Source organism: Rhinoderma darwinii, chromosome 4 (genome assembly GCF_050947455.1).
Source record: "Rhinoderma darwinii isolate aRhiDar2 chromosome 4, aRhiDar2.hap1, whole genome shotgun sequence".
Classification (NCBI taxonomy): domain Eukaryota; kingdom Metazoa; phylum Chordata; class Amphibia; order Anura; family Rhinodermatidae; genus Rhinoderma; species Rhinoderma darwinii.
The window spans coordinates 194,807,773-194,823,495 of NC_134690.1; the positions used below are offsets into that span (position 1 = coordinate 194,807,773).

The 15,723-nt window shown below is 41.4% G+C and overlaps 1 protein-coding gene across 2 annotated transcripts in view; it reads left to right on the forward strand.

Annotated features, from left to right (window-relative positions):
* The window catches only part of KCNQ5 (potassium voltage-gated channel subfamily Q member 5), a 660,896-nt gene that overhangs the window by 440,939 nt on the left and 204,234 nt on the right, over window positions 1-15,723 (forward strand). For both annotated transcript variants that reach the window (XR_012883164.1, XM_075862030.1), the window contains exon 6: window positions 1,274-1,384. Coding sequence is in view for 1 of the 2 variants with exons in the window: in XM_075862030.1 (XP_075718145.1) it covers window positions 1,274-1,384 (111 nt within the window). In the remaining variant the exon portion in view is untranslated. The remainder of the gene's footprint in view (window positions 1-1,273; window positions 1,385-15,723) is intronic.

Sequence of the window (15,723 nt, forward strand, 5' to 3'; positions counted from 1 at the left end):
TTTGAACTTTGGAAAGGCAATTGGGGAAATTAAGGACTATAGGTTTAGAAAGTATCGTTTGTAATTGGATTAAGAATTGGCTCAAGGACCGTATCCAGAGAGTTGTGGTCAATGATTCTTACTCTGAATAGTCCCCGGTTATAAGTGGTTTACCCCAAGGTTCTGTTCTGGGACCACTATTATTCAACTTATTTATTAAGGATATAGAGGATGGGATTAATAGCACTATTTCTAATTTTGCAGGTGACACCAAGCTATGTAGTAATGTTCAGTCTATAGAAGATGTTTGTAAATTGAAAGCTGATTTGGACATACTGAGTGTTTGGGCATCCACTTGGCAAATGAGTTTTAATGTAGATAAATGTAAAGTTATGCATCTGGGTACCAACAATCTGCATGCATCATATGTTCTCGGGGGAGCTATACTGGGAGAGTCACTTGTTGAGAAGGATCTGGGTGTACTTTTAGATCATAAACTAAATAACAGCATGCAATGTCAATCAGCTGCTTCAAAAGCCAGTAAGATATTGTTGTGTGTTAAAATAGGCATGGACTTACGCCTAGGGATATAATATTAACACTTTACAAAGCATTAGTGTGGCCTCATCTCGAATATGCAGTTCAGTTCTGGGCTCCAGTTCATAGAAAGGATGCCCTGGAGTTGGAAAAAATACAAAGAAGAACAACGAAGCTAATAAGGGGCACAGAGAATCTAAGTTATGAGGAAAGATTAAAAGAATGAAACCTATTTAGCCTTGAACAGAGATGACTAAGGAGGGACATGATTAACTTATATAAATATATTAATGGCACATACAAAAAATATGGTGAAATCCTGTTCCATGTAAAACCCCCTCAAAAAACAAGGGGGCACTCCGACCGTCTGGAGAAAAAAAGGTTCAATCTGCAGAGGCGACAAGCCTTCTTTACTGTGAGAACTGTGAATCTATGGAATAGTCTACCGCAAGAGCTGGTCACAGCAGGGACAGTAGATGGCTTTAAAAAAGGCTTAGATAATTTCCTAGAACGAAAAAATATTAGCTCCTATGTCAATGTGTAGAAATTTTTCACTTCCCTTTTCCCATCCCTTGGTTGAACTTGATGGACATGTGTCTTTTAACAACCGTACAAACTATGTAACTATGTAACTATGTAACTTTTCGGGAAGAAGGGGCACCTAAACAGTTTCGAACAGAGAACATATAACCTCAGTTCAGCCCTGTTTGTATGCTCCTCATATTTCTAATCTATCACTTGTTCATGTGCATTGCAGATCACATTGACAACCATCGGCTATGGTGACAAAACTCCTCATACATGGCTTGGAAGACTTCTATCAGCTGGTTTTGCTCTGCTTGGCATTTCCTTCTTTGCATTACCTGCAGTGAGTATTAAGGACCAAACTACCATTATAGATGTATAGTGATAATGATCATATCTGCAAGATGTTGCTTGTCCTTAAAAAGTCTGTATTTTCATACATAGAAATGACACCTATGCTGCCATCTTGCTTTTAATGCAGTTATGGAGAGCAGTTTAAGGGAGAGCTAGGAGGGGTGAACCCCAATTAATAAATGTAGAAAAGACTGCTATGTATCTAGGGGATAAAACCTCTGTTATATGTCACGCCATAATTCTGTATTTTCTTGGATTCATACGGAAATTGGAAGAAAAACTTGTATTATGAATCATTACAACATCTGTAATACAGCCATGTGTATGAAGCCTAAAAGAGGTGACTTTAAGCTCATATATACTGCTATTTTGTACGAATTACCAAATAGTAGCTGATGTACAGTAGCCTAGCCCATAAATATGAACACTTATAACAAGGATAAGTAAATACCTATTGTCTGGATTGTCTACAAAGCAATTGTTATAGGGAAAATGATCTACTGCTTAAATAAAAATTTTTATGTAAAACATATTTTTAAAGAATTTTTGATGTTTTTGAAAAATGTTTATGTCATTACCTATTAGAAAAAAATCCTGACATTTTGCCGTTTTCACTGAGCCTCACAATAGGCTGACACTTCCTGTTCTGCAGAGATCACTTCTCAGCAGTCATCTCATTATCATCACAGGCAGGATTACAATGAAACGCAACACCTCTATTATACAGCTGAAGGTAGATAACACAGGATGCACCATTGATAACAACTGATCTGGACAGCTCATCTCCTCCCCTCCCTTCACAATGACCTCCTCACAGGTCACAGAGCATGCCTAGAATACTGTCCTATAGAAGTCAATGAGTCATCTCCAGTCTACAGGTTCCTATCTCCATGTGGCTGCTGTACAGTATATCCCTGAATGTTGTTATGATTTTTTTTTTTTATTATTATTATATTGCTTTTAATATAATGTAAACAAAAATTGTATTTATTTGTGTTGTCACTTTCTACTTTTAAATGTATTCATACTTTTACTTCTCTATGGGGCTGCCATTTTTTTTTCATCTCTGTATGTGTCGATTAACGACACATACACAGATGGAATACGGCAGCTACAGGGCATAGGGCACAATGAACGTGAGCCGTTCATTGCTTCTGCTATCTGGCTCTGTACTGCGCAGACGCAGGTCAGAGTCACACAGCAGAGAAGCCGGTTTGTAGGGAGATAGCAGGCGCCATTTTGAAGACCAACTACACTGCAGGTAAGGTGTGTGTCTCTGTCTGTCCCTCTCTCTCTCTCACAGACCCCCGCTCTCGTGACCCCCGATGGGCCCCCCACCCGGCAGGCCCCCCACCCGACGGGCCCCCCCATCCGACGGACCCCCCCCCCCTGACAGGCCGCCCTCTCCTTTCGCTAGATGTATTCTCAGTGTGGACGGTGTGTGGCGCTAAGCTTGTCAGATGTAGTAGAGCTGAGTGTGTGTGTGTCTGTGTAGTAGAGCTGAGTGTGTGTGTGTGTGTGTGTGTGTGTGTGTATGTATGTAGCAGTGCTGAGTGTGAGATGTATTGTCAGTGTGGACAATGTGCGGACTGTGATCGGGTGAGGAGGTGAGGTATCCGTCAGCAGGAGGTCGGGGAGGAGGCTGTCAGCAGCAGATGGTTATTCCTATCACAGAGTGGTCTGACATTCTCCTCTACTGCTGAGGAGACTGTCAGCAGGATTGTATGGTGATGCTGGAGGAGACTGTCAGCAGGATTGTATGCGGATGCTGGAGGGGACTGTCAGCAGTATTGGGTGGTGATGCTGGAGGAGACTGTCAGCAAGATTGTATGGTGATGCATCCCCACCCAATCTAGCTCACAGTGTCCTCCATCATCACCACCCAATCTTGCTGACAGTCTCCTCCAGCGTCACCATACAATCCTGCTGACAGTCTCCTCCAGTGTCACCATACAATCGTGCTAACAATCTCCTCCAGCATCACAACCCAATCTTGCTGACAGTCTCCTCCAGCGTCACCATACAATCCTGCTGACAGTCTCCTCCAGCGTCACCATACAATCTTGCTAACAGTCTCCTCCATCATCACCACCCAATGTTGCTGACAGTCTCCTCCAGCATCACCATACAATCCTGCTGGAGGAGACTGTCAGCAGGATTGTATGGTGACGCTGGAGGAGACTCTCAGCAGTATTGTATGGTGATGCTGTAGGAGACTGTCAGCAGGATTGTATGGTGACGCTGGAGGAAACTCTCAGCAGTATTGGGTGGTGATCCTGGAGGAAACGGTCAGCAGGATGGAGGGATAAAGACATTTAGCAGTAGAGGCATGTAAAATGCGCAAAAAAAAGTGTCAAATACAGGCCGTGTGAACCTGTCAACTGAAAAGTCATTCACTTCACTTTAATCATTCTAAGGGTATGTTCACACGCAGTGTTTTCAGCCGTTTTTCAGGCCATAAACGTCCCGAAAAATCAGAAGCCGAACACCTCCAAACATCTGCCCATTGGTTTCAATGGGAAATATGGCGTTCTGTTCCAACGGGGCGTTTTTTTACGTGGCCATTTTCCAAAAACGGCACGTAAAAAGACGCCCGCCAAAAATAAGTGCATGTCACTTCTTGGGACATTTTTGGAGCCGTTTTTCATTCAGTCTTTAGAAAAATAGCTCCAAAAACGGCCGTAAAAAACGCAGCCAAAAACGCGAGCTGTTTTCCCTTTGTTTAGTAAGCATGTGAACATACCCTTAGCCTTTTGGTGTGTCCTATAGCTTCTGAGACCTGCATTTCAACAATCACACCCAAAATGGCAGCCGGACACTGCTTAGCAATTTACAGCGTTTTTCGCTCTGACACATTGAGCGCCACGGGCAAAAACGCAGCGAAATACTCTTTCTCTGCCTCCAATTGATGTCAATGGGAGGTCAGAGGCGTAAACGCCCGAAGATAGGGCATGTAGCTTATTTTTCCCGTGAGCGTTTTTTCCGCTCGCGGGAAAAAACGCCTCCGTCTCCCATTGAAATCAATGGGAAGCATTTACGGACGTTTTTTGGTGCGTTTTCCGACACGGTTTCCGCATCAAAAAAAATGTGTAAAAAAACTCAGTGTGAACTCGGCCTAAGAAGGATGTCTAAACAATTTTTCATTAAAAAAAAAAATACTATGTATGTCTGTTTGTTTCTATTAAATAACCATTGTGTTCTAAACAATGAAGTAAATATGTCTTTCACATATCTTGTGATTTCTAGCAAATATGTTAGACTTTGTCCAACAGAGGCCTGCACTATTCAATGGATTTTTTTCTTTAATCAATTGCTTCTCGAAATGTTTTTATTTAATGAGGCCACCAGATAGAACTTAATATGGTTTATTTATCTTATTTGAGACCAATTAAATGGAAAATGGAAGTTATAACATTGTACTGCAGTTAAACTGGGAAAAAATTAATTTTACATAACAATGGATTTTATTTTTCCTGCAGGAGTGGGTAGTAGCTGAGATTTAATTTTTTTTAAAAGATATATCTACTTTACTCACAGTCTCCAAAATAAAGTTCCTTCATAAGGTTGGCTTACAATATTATATAGTTTTAATATCAGGTACTTGTTTAATGGACATTTCAATATTGACTCATTCAGGGTGACAGCAAACATTATAGTAGTCTTTCTTAATTGTGAATTTTGTTAGTACATTAACGCTTTCATGACCAAGGGTCATTAATGCCCCTGTGTCCAGGTCAAATTTTCCATTTCTGATATGCACTTCTTTAAACGATAACATCTTTGGAACCGTTTTTAATATCACAACTATTTTTACTTTAATTTTTTACAAGACTTATGAGGCTTTCATTTTCTAGATTAGTTTAATTAATTCAGTGTTTTTCATTTTTATTATGAGCAGACAAATCACTAAAATATGGCAGTCAACAACAAATCAACTGTCAGATTTTCATGGCTGTTTTGCATCGATGTGTCTCAAAATTTGAATCCATTTCCCGGCCGTCTGACTGTTTTTAACCGCCATTTGCTATTCGTTTTTCATGGACGTTAAAAAAATGGATGAATTTTATTCTAGGGTTTTTTGTCCCAACCCCCTGAAAACACCACAGTCCCCATGTAGATAGTGACACAATACCACTGTAGATAGTGCCACATTGAACACTTAGATAGTACCAGTGCCCACATAGATAGTGCCCACTGTAAATAGTGCCACAGTGCCCACATAGTGCCACAGTTCTCCCTGTACATAATGCCCACATAGTGCCACACGCAGTGACCATGGTGATAGCGCCACAGTGTTCTTTGTAAATAGTGCCAATATAATGCCACAGTACCCATGTAGATAGTGTCATAACCCCTGTATATAGCACCCCCCTGTAGATAGTACCACACCCCCTGTAAATAGTGCCACGGCCCCTGTAGTTAGCAACATCCCTCCTGTAATTAGCAATTTCAACGCTGCAGATAGCGCCACCCACACCCCTTGTAAATGGCACCTCCTTCCTGTAAATAGCCTCTGGCCGAAGATTCCGCTCCTACAGGAAGCCCCTGATGTCTCTGTACATATATGGACAGTGACATCAGGGGTTAACTCTAAAAGTGGAATCCCCTGCTCCAGTGGATTCTGCTCCAGGAGTAGCCCCTGACATCACTGTCCATATATGGATAGTGACACCAGGGGCTTCTCCAGTATCGGAATCCCCGACACAGAGTGATCTGACACCGGGGATTATGCTCCTAGAGAGAGCCGCTGACGTCATTTTCCATATATGGATAGTGACACCAGGGGCTTCTCCAGTAGCAGAATTCCCAGCACAGAGCAATCTGACACCGGGGATTCCGCTCCTAGAGAGAGCTGCTGATGACAGTGTCCATATATGGATAGTGACACCAGGGGCTTCTTTAGTAGCGGAATCCCCGGCCATAGTGTCGGCCGGGGATTCTGCACGAAGAGAGAGCCACTAATGTCACTGTCCAAATGGACAGTAATGTCAGGGGCTCTGTCTAGAAGCGGAATCCCCGGCCAGTGCGATCTGACACCGGGGAATACGCTCCTAGAGTCAGTTCAGGTGGCGCTATCTACAGTGGGGAGGTGAGATGCCATCTACAGCGGGGGGGGTTGCTATCTGCAGGGGGGTGGAACTATCTACAGCGGGGATGGAGAGACGGTGGGGGCTCCCTCTAGGAGGGGAATCCTCGGCCAGAATGCTGGCCGGGGATTCCGATGCTGGAGGGAGCTTAGGTGGCGCTATTTAAAGAGGGTTTTGCACTGACTACAGGGGGTTGGTGGTGGCAGTATCTACAGTGGGAGGTGTATTCCGGGGCTCTCAAAGCACTGGCCAACATGAGAGTGCAGTGCTGCTCACACTGAAGCAGCACTGCACTCATTAAACCCAGTCCAGGCTGTAAACGTTTATACTCGTGCTAACTGCACGGGGCATCGGCAGTTAGAACGTATATAGCCGTATGGCAGTCGTGAAGGGGTTAATGGGGTTTTCCAATTTTTAAATTTGTGTGTTAATGGTTTAACTGCAGTAAGTTAGTCACTTACTAATTAATGTGCTATCCGTAGCTGAAATGTCTGTATAAGTCAGTCTCATATGCAGTCCCATTATGCCGCGCCTGCTTACCATGCAGTGTTCCCCTCCGGGCCATTTCCCTCCTGGCCATTTTGCTATGCTCGGCATTATCCTCTGGGCCATCACCATCCTGGACATATTGCTTCTGCTCAGCATCTTCAGCTGGGCTGCCCCCCTTCGTCCGTGTAGTTGCTTCTCCTCTATCTCTCGCCGCTGCTCCCCTGCTGGGACCTCTGTTCACGCGCGCTTTTTAAAGGGCCAGCGAGGGCTTGTTTATCTATCTCTAAGTTACAAGAGATCTTTCCCCATTGCCCAGGGCTGGAGCAAGAAGGTCCTTTTGGTTCCAGAACTCTACAAAGGTGCATTGTGTTCTTTTGCATTTGGTTCTGATCCGACTTCTCAATTGATCTTGTCTATTGTCTGCTGCCTGTCCTGACCTCTACCGATCTCCCGATTATGATTGAATTCTGAATGACCTGACCAATGCCCATATGACTTGGTCTTCTGCCTACATCTTGATACCGTGAATTGGCGTATTTTCCTATTCACACCCCAGCTGTTGCTAACAGAGTTTACTCCGGGGATAGCGACATGGGGATTCCCTGCAATGAAGTTCACATCTTCATATGGAGGTTAAAGAGTGAAAAACAGAGGATCCTATAGACTCCGCTCCCATGTTTAGCCCCACATTAAATCTGTTAGCAGCCCAGGGGGTCCATACTATCTCCAGTAGGACTCCTGGTGCTTATCTCCTACTTGTTTTATGTTACGTACATTGATCACTTGGTTATCTCATCTCTCCTCTATCCCTGAAGTACGGAACATCACACTTTACATGCCTCTTATCTTCAATGCTCCCTGCTCCCCACCGCATACTTCCTGTCTCTGAAGGGATCATGTTTTACATGCTGGGCAGCAGAACAGATAGCGAGTAATTACAGCAATATAATAATAGAGAGGTATGCAGGCAGCTGTAAATATAGGCAATGTCTGTGGGAGGGGAGAATGATGGGAATGGTAGTCCTTTGCATGGTAATCCTGCCCACAGCAAGCCCCAGCAAAATAGAAACAACAGTACTCCACAGAGATGGGCAACATAATTAAAATGAAAAATCACTACTTAGGAGCTATGGTGGAATTATCTTGTGACCATTCGTGACCATATAGGTACTTCTGTGTTTTTCAACCTCTTGAAAAGACTTTAAAAGAACAGAAGAGAACAGCTAGTTTTTCGTCTAAAAATTAAACTCAATACTTGACCTGTCATTTTATGAGGTTTAAAGGGGTTGTCCCATTTCTCTGTTGCACAGCTGTGAAAAAGTGTTTCCCCCTTTCCCAATTTCTTCTATTTTTGCATATTTGTCATACATATTTAATATTAGACAAAGAAAAACAAAAATGTTATGGTCTGGAAAGGGTTACAAAGCCATTGTTAAGGCTCTGGGACTCCACAAATGGAGAAAAATTGGAACAGTGGTAAACCTTCCCAAGAATGACTGACCTACCAAAATTTCACCAGGACAGCATCACTGACTCATCCAGGAAGTCACAAAAGAACCAAGAGGAACATCTAAAGAACCGCAGGCCTCACTCGCCTTAGTTAAGGTCAATGTACATGATTCCACAATAAGAAAGACTCGGAAAGAAATGGCATCCATGGGAGAGTTACAAGATGCAAACCATTGCTGACCAAAAAGAACACGAAGACTAGTGTCGCATTTGCCAAAAATCATCTAGATGACCACCAAGATATCTGGGATAATATTCTGTGGACTGATGAGTCAAAGGTAGAACTTTTTGGAAGACATTGAATTTTGCTCTATAGCAGAAAATTCAGAAGAAAATTGCCCACTGTCAGTTAATAACCTAAAGCTCAAGTACAGTTGGGTTATGCAGCAGCAGGGCCAGCCTTAGGGTAGATGGCGTCCCCCAACCCATCATAAAAAATGCCCCATAAAAAGTATAATGCTCCCACAGTATAATGCTCTCTATAGTGCTCCCACACAGTATAATGCCCCTTTAGTGCCACACATACAGTATAATGCCCCTTTATTGCCCCCATACAGTATAATAAGAATATTTGATATATTATAACTCATTCAAGAACCCAGTATTTTGTCCTCTAATTATGCCCACACAGTATTATGCACCCTAAGGGCCACACTATGTATATTGCCCCACTGTAGTGCCCCAACACAGTATAATGTCCGCTTAGTGGCCTCCCCACAGGATAATGCCCCCTCCCCTGGCTCTCACACACAGCCCCCTCTTGTAGATAGTGCTCCCCTGTAGATTGTGCCATACAGCCTCACTGTAGACAGTGGCATAATCCGCCGCACCCCCCCCCCTTGTAGACAGTGTCATACAGCCCCACCTCCCCCTTGTAAACAGTGTCATACAGCCCCCACCTCCCCCTTGTTGAGAATACCATACAGCCCCCACCTCCTGAACAGGACACTGCACCCTCCCTACATGTAGGGGGCGCCACTGAGCTCTGCCTCTACTCTGTTCTCTGCTCTTAGTTACACACACAGAGTAAATAAGAGCCGAGGAGCAAGAGAAGAGGAGAAAACTCCGCCCACAGCCCGTCCTGCAAGAAGCCTGTGACCCTTTCAGCAAGGAGAGATGGCAAGTATCTCTGTGTGTTTATGTGTGTATACAGTATGTGTCTCTGTGTTTGTATGTGTATATGTTACTGTGTGTGTGTTTATCTCTCTTTGTAAAAGTGTGTGTTCAATATTAAAGTAGAACAGATAAAATTAAGATATCTGTGCTGCTCCCTATATATCCTGCTGCCAACTATGTATCCTGCTGCCCCATATATATCCTGTTGCCCCTTATATACACTGCTTCCACTTATATACCCTGCTGCCATTTTTATATTCTGCTGCCCCTTATATACTCTGCTGCCCCTTATATACTGTGCTTCCCCTTATTTACCCTGCTGCCACTTATATACCCTGCTGCCACTTATATACCCTGCTGCCCCTTATACAGTTAGGTCCAGAATTTTTGGACAGTGACACAATCTTCATGATTTGGGCTCTGCATGCCTCCCCATTGGATTTGAAATTAAACAACTGAGATGCAATTGAAGTGTAGACTTTGAGGTTTAATTCAAGGGGTAGAACAAAAATATTCTGTGAAACGTTTAGGAATTGCAACCATTTTCATATACAGCCTCAAAAGCAATTGGACAAATTAACATTACCATAAATAAAATGGTTTTTTTTAAATACTTTGTAGAGAATCCTTTGCAGGCAATGACTGCCTAAAGTCTGGAACCCATGGACATCACCAACCGCTGGGTTTCCTCCTTTGTGATTCTTTGCCAGACCTTTACTGCAGCTGTCTTCAGTTGTTGCTTGTTTATGGGTCTTTCTGCCTTCATTTTTGTTTTAAGCAAATGCATGCTCGATCGGGTTGAGATCTGGTGATTGACTTGGCCATTGCAGAATATTCCACTTCTTTGCGATAAAAAAAAACTCCTGGGTTGCTTTTTCAATATGTTTTGGGTCATTGTCCATCTGTACTGTGAAGCGACATCCAATCAACCTTGCTGCATTTGGTTAAAACTGAGCAGAAAGTATATCCCTGAACACTTCAGAATTCATCCGGCTGCTTCTGTCTTCAGTCATATCATCAATAAACATTAGAGAGCCATGCATACCCATGCCATCACACTGCTTCCACCATGTTTCACAGAGGATGTGGTGTGCTTTGGATCTTGAGCTGTTCCAATCCTTCTCCATACTTTCTTCCTTTCATCATTCTGGTACAGGTTGATCTTAGTTTCATCTGTTCAAAGAATGCTGGCTTCTTTACATATTGTTTGGCAAAGTCTAATCTGGCCTTTTTATTTTTGAGGCTGATTAATGATTTGCACCTTGTGGTGTATTTGCTCTCATGAAGTCTTCTCCTTATAGTTGACTTAGATACTGATACATCTACTTCCAGGATGGCGTTCTTCACTTGGGTAGTTGTTGTGAAGGGGTTTTTCTTCACCATGGAAAAGATTCTGCGATCATCCACCACTGTTGTCTTCCGTGGACGTCCAGGCCTTTTGGAGTTCACGCGATCACCAGTGTGCCCTTTTTTTTTCGAGAATGTACTAAACTGTTGATTTGGCCACTCCTAACATTTGTGCTATCTCTCTAATGGATTTTTTCATTTTCTTTTCAGCCTAACGATGGTCTGTTTCACCTGCATTGAGAGCTCATTTGAGCTCATGTTGTGGGTTCACAGAAACAGCTTCCAAATACAAATGCCACACCTGGAATCAACCTCAGACCCTTTACCTGTTTAATTAATGATGGATTAATGACTGAAAAGTTCATGCAGCCCATTAAATAGCTTTTCAGATAATTGTCCAATTCCCTTTGGTCCATTGAAAAAGACGCAGCTTCATATTAAAGAGTTGTAATTCCTAAACCCTTCCTCAAATTAAAGCTGAGAGTCTGCACTTTAAGCCCATATTGATTATATAACTGTATATTCAATATGTTTTGGTAAACAGCTAAAATTACAAAACTTGTGTCACTGTCCAAATAATTTTGGACCTAACTGTATACCCTGCTATCCCTTATATACCCTGCTGTCCCTTATTTGCCCTGCTGCCCCTTATATATTCTGCTGCCCCTTAGATACCCTGCTACTCCTTATATACTCTGCTGCCCTTAAGGGAAACCCCACATTTTCATATATAGTAATCTATAAAACTTTAAGCAATTCATGGCAATAATATTTTTAAGGTGTATCTCCAGTTTGGAAGTGCACTGCATGATATAAATACATACACATACATACATACATACATACATACATACATACATACATGCACACACACAGGTGGGGCAGTCATGGTTATGGACACGTGTACATACACTAGAGAAGCTTATAGACAGTTAAATGACTGATGTCTACAGAGTACTTAGAGGTGATCCTAAGCCTGATATCGAGAAAAAAATTATTAATATAGTTAATCAAGTTTGTGAAAATGGGATTATTGATTAGTCTCTGAAAAGATTCCTTATTATTGAGTATCCCAATACCCCTTATTTATATTTGTTACCCAAAATACGTAAATGTCTTGTTGATCCCCCCAGGTTGCCCGATTTATATCGGGCAGGGGTTCATTGCTTAATAACATCTCCATTTTTGTAGACAGAGACTTGAGAGACTTTGCTATTATTATTAAAGAGGCTCTGTCACCACATGATAAGTGCCCTATCTTGTACATAATGTGATCATCGCTGTAATGTAGATTACAGCAGTGTTTTTTAATTAGAAAAACTATCATTTTTGACGGAGTTATGACCTATTTTAGCTTTATGCTAATGAGTTTCCTAATGTGCCACTGGGCGTGTTTTACTTTTTGACCAAGTGGGTGTAGTCTCGCTGTAAATGACAGTTTACCGCGTAATCTCGCGAGACTACGCCTGCTCTGCTGTAAATCAACCACAAACACTACCGAAGTATCAGGATTCTGAATACACATCCCGTACTGGCTGGAAGTAATGTATATTCACTGTCAGGACACTTGAGTAGCGTTAGTTTGTGTGTATGTGGCTGCATATAGTGTTCTAGTAAGAACACTATCTGCTGTGTAAATGAATGTAGAGAAGTGCATGATGCTGATTGGTCACTGATTGGTCAGCGTCATACACTTCACACCAGTTGGGCATTAAGAAACTCATTTGCATAAAGCTAATATAGGTCATAACTCCGTCAAAAATGATCGTTTTTCTAAATAAAAAACACTGCTGTAATCTACATTACAGCGCCGCTCACATTATGTACAAGATAGACCACTTATAATGTGGTGACAGAGTCTCTTTAAATCATATATTAGAGACACTTCAGATTTCATTAATAAATTTAAACAAGTGACACAGTCTCAGGGTTCCATACTTTTTTCTTTTGACGTGGTGTCACTTTATACGTTTATCAAGCATGATAGGGGCATTGAAGCGGTTAAACAGAAACTATCAACATCAAATTATAATACAACAAGCTGTGATTTGATTATCTCCTTTTTAGAACTCATCTTGACCTCCAATTATTTTTCATTCGATTATAAATTTTAAACACAGCAGAGAGAAACGGCCATGGGTTCCAACAAGGCACCCACTTACGCAAATATTTTTGTTGACATGATGGAGGAGATGTCGGTCTATGTATCCCACCACTTCTCTCAAGTTTTGAGGTGGTGGCGATATATAGACGACATCTTCCTTATCTGGATGTTTTGGTATATATTAGTGAGGGATCTTTTAGAACCAATCTTTTTACCAAACAAACAGACCGTAGCACTCTTCTTAAATACAAAAGTTGCCATCCCAAAAGAATGGTACGTTCATTGCCTTACAGCCAAATGCTTAGGGCAAAGCGTATCGTGGATGATGAGATTAATTTAGACCATGTCTTGAATCAATTGATGTCCAATTTCTCACACAGAGGTTATCCCAGAAAACTATTACAGACACAGAAAGAAAAGATGAACTAAACATCTAAGGGGAATTTGGTTGGTAATCCTTGAGAACCAAAAACTAAAAAACGCTTTCCATTTGTTTCAACCTATAATGACTATAGTGGAGAAGTTTCTAAAATATTGAATAGACATTGGGGTATCATTAAAAACAGTTACAAACATATAGAGGAATTTAAAAATATACCCCTTATGTCATATAGATGCCCACAAAATTTGCGTGATAAACTGGTGAAAACCTAGATTGAGAAAACAAACCGTACAGGACAGCAGACAAAAGAAACTGGGTCACTTCCCTTGTCTTTGTTGCATTAATTGCCGACGTATGTGTAAGGGTAATGCATTTTTACATCCCCTTACACAGAAAGAATATAAAATGAAACACTTCCTTAAGTATGATTCGGATTGGGTTATTTACGTGTTATGGTGTCCCTGCCTTTTTCTTTATGTGGGAGAAAGTACTTGCAATTTTAAAACCCGCTTAAACAATCACAGATACTCTATTCGCAAAAAAAAGTGTGATTTACGAGTGGCTAAACATTTTTCCGATGCAGGACACACTGAAAGAGACCTGAGATTTATGATATTGGATCACATTCCTGTCGCCCAAAAAGGTGGGAATAGACATGTATTATTGCATAAATGCGAACTAAAATGCATCTTCCTATTAGGTTCATTAAAACCCAGGGGACTTAACGTAGAGTTTAATGCGGCTAGAGTCACTAATAGTTAATCCTTCGTCAGTAGGTTCTTTGCATGTTCTTGCACTGTTCTCCTCAGTGGTGACAGATAAACAATTAATGTGATACACGATTTATATGACTGTATGTTTCATGTTTGTGAAATTTGAATGCACCATTCTTTTCTCTTTTTAGAGAGAATAGTGAGAAATCGGGACCACTTACCAACATTGGATACTTCTATATATCATGTCATGTGGAGTTTATGTATAATATAGTTCCTGCATACATTTGTCTAATTCGACTGTTAGGACGTCTTGTATTATTGCTTATAAAATATTTTTTCTAATCCTGTATATTCTCTATAAAATGGAAGATAAATATCGACTTAGATGTCATCTTTATCTCATATAATTAAGTCATGTATAAGTTGAGCCGCTATTCAAGCGGGCCCCTTGTTCCGATACACAATGTATAGGTTTCCTGTGTAGTAGACCCGGTACATGAAAGTGTAACAGGGTAGCACACAGACCTTGACTCTGGTTACTACAATACACGAAAGGGTGAATCGGGAATCCCGGATCCACGTGTGGAACAGTATGAAAATTATGTTTTACAAATATGCAATCCGTGAATGTAAGCTCTGAGAAGAGCGGTTCATATATCTTCCTTTTCCATGGATAAAAAGTCACTATAGATATTAGAACGATTGTCCTTCCCCTTACAGTCGAATCTTTTATAAAATGAACACACGAGACGCACTATCGTTTGAATTATGACGTAGTTGCTGGCAGCGATGCACATTATTTCCGGCGCTTGTGCAGTAACCGGTGTTTCATGTGGTCGCATAGCATCGGCTTCCGGCTAAGCTGTGTGTCATGTGCATTGGCGCTTTAGGAACGCCATGCAATTAATGATTGCATGGTCTAATATTGACAGTATACCACTATGGATTTACATACTCCTTTCCTGATTGGTGAGTGGCCCTGAGATCCTAACTTACAAACAAATACAGAAAGGAGACCCTTGGTAGTTGGCGGGCACAAACGTAATATCTAACAACTAAATGCCCTAAGGCAAGAAAAGCCCTATTTCCCAACTACCATATAAAATAAATAAATGAAATAAATAAAATTCTTTATTAGGCTATAATAAGCAAACTGACAAACCACTCATATGGAATTAAAATATGAGATGCATGCCGCTAGAAAAGGAATTATAGCACAGTTCGTGAATAGTACATAAGTATGGAACACCTATTGTAACTGATTAAAATAGGAAATACAAGAGACACGGTGCCACATGGTCCAAAGTAAAAGTAAGATAGGGCAGGGGAGCAAACTTTGTTAGGAATAAGCTCACCTAGCCCAAAGGACACCAATGAGTGTCAAAAGAGTAGTAGGGCTGCTGCTGCCAGGTCCAAATCACATCAAACGAAGTTTGTTGTCCAGAAGATCATTTTAAAACATAAAAAATAGGACCATAATAGGACCGTAATACTGATACTGGCCTGATGAAGACACCAGTCCGGTGTTGAAACAAGTAGCCCTTTCCATTAAAACTTCGCCATGATGGCTATCTTTTT